Source organism: Myzus persicae, unplaced genomic scaffold, assembly GCF_001856785.1.
Source record: "Myzus persicae strain clone G006 unplaced genomic scaffold, MPER_G0061.0, whole genome shotgun sequence".
Taxonomy (NCBI): Eukaryota; Metazoa; Arthropoda; class Insecta; order Hemiptera; family Aphididae; genus Myzus; species Myzus persicae.
In genome coordinates, this window is record NW_019100899.1 from 26,872 (window position 1) to 28,646 (window position 1,775).

At 36.8% G+C, this 1,775-nt stretch overlaps 1 protein-coding gene across 1 annotated transcript; it reads left to right on the top strand.

Annotated features, from left to right (window-relative positions):
- The first annotated feature begins 201 nt into the window (after nt 1-201).
- LOC111026665 (protein ALP1-like) lies at nt 202-639 on the top strand. Its single transcript, XM_022304783.1, has one exon. It carries the CDS (start codon nt 202-204, stop codon nt 637-639), a length of 438 nt encoding a protein of 145 aa, XP_022160475.1.
- Nucleotides 640-1,775: the final 1,136 nt, after the last annotated feature.

The following is a 1,775-nucleotide window of genomic DNA, read 5'->3' on the forward strand; positions in this document are numbered from 1 at the left end:
TAGGCTATTTATTTATAGGTATTTGAGTATTTAGAATAATATTAACCTTGTTTCGGTTGCCATTACTTTTGTTTCAGGTTTTTGGCCACTGGGAACTCTTTTCGTTCAATTTCATTTTCCTTTAGGCTAGGTGAACGCACAGTACGAAGAATCGTTTACTCAACCTGCGAAGCCATATCCCAGTTTCTACAGCCACTAGTAATGCCTAAACCATCTGAAGAAGTATGGAGAGAATCGGAAGAAGGTTTTCGTGAAAAATGGAATTTTCCTAACGCGATTGCTGCCATTGATGGGAAACACGTGTTGATACAGGCACCACCGCACAGTGGATCAAATTATTTTTGTTATAAAAAACACTTTAGTACGGTGCTATTAGCCTTAGTGGATGCAAATTATAAATTCATAGTCGTAGATATTGGGGCTTTTGGTAAAAACTCTGATGCTAGCATTTTGCGAAATTCTAATTTGGGTAAAAGCTTACAGAATGGAACTCTAAATATACCTTCACCAAAAATACTACCCGGGGGCAGTGACGTATTACCTCACGTCATAATTGGTGATGAAGCTTTCCCATTATGCACGAATTTGATGCGACCATACTCACGCGACGATGCACAAAGAAACGAAGAAAAAATTTAACTATCGGTTGAGTCGTGCTAGAAACACTGTGGAAAATACGTTTGGAATATTGGCACGGAAATTTAGAATTTTCGAACGTAAGTTGTCTATGTCTCAAGAACACATTGTGAGTGTTGTAATGGCTACATGTTGCTTGCACAACTTTCTAAGAAATGACACGTGTCACTGGACAGAAAATGATTTGAATATTTCTATTTCCAACATGAGAGGACTGCAAGACTTAAGAAATATAGGTGGAAATTCGAAAACAGATGCTTTAGCAGTTAGGGATGGTTTCAAAAGTTATTTTAATTCAGCAGCAGGGTCAGTAGAATGGCAATTAAGGAGAGTTCGAGCTGGAAGGAGGTTCACGTGACTCTATGATAAAGTGATTAACTAAACATTTTGTACCTAAATAACTATATTTTACTAACTAATTATATTGTAATATGAATAAACTTACCAGTTTGATTTAATCTCTTACCAATTTCTTCCCAAATGTTGTCTCGTCTTTGTTGATTCGAGTAATTAGGGTGTTTTAAATTGTACAACTCTTCGTACTCTTGTACAATTGTTATTAGCCTTGCGATGTCCATAATAATTATAATTTAAATAATAAATATATTATAATTAAAACACGTGTGTACTGAGTGTCGAAATACAACAGAATGATCAGTGTGGCGACCAGTGACGACCGGTTGTGACACGCGTCCACTTATCGGCAATCCGTATGACGTCATCCGCACCAGTCGGAAAAGTTGCCCCTTCGATCAATTTCGTCGGCATTACCGACGGACCGATACGTGCGATCCGTCCGCTGCCGGCCAGTGGACGCATATGTATAACTTACTATACTAATAATTCTAAAATCCGTTTCATACGATCCGTACGATACGTACGATGCGTACCTATGGACGCGTACCTTAAAAGGTCTGATATCGAATACTGACTTTGAAACAACAACTGGAATCATATTGTATTGCGACGTGTTCTTTTTGATATAGACGATTTCTGATGAATATATCTTAAAACGTATAAAAATAAATATAACAACTTAACAAAACATGAATCACGGATGTCATTAACGTTTATATGATCGTTACAACACATATTTGAAAACTGAGGTTATAACTTGCTCAAGTTCTGTTATATATTAA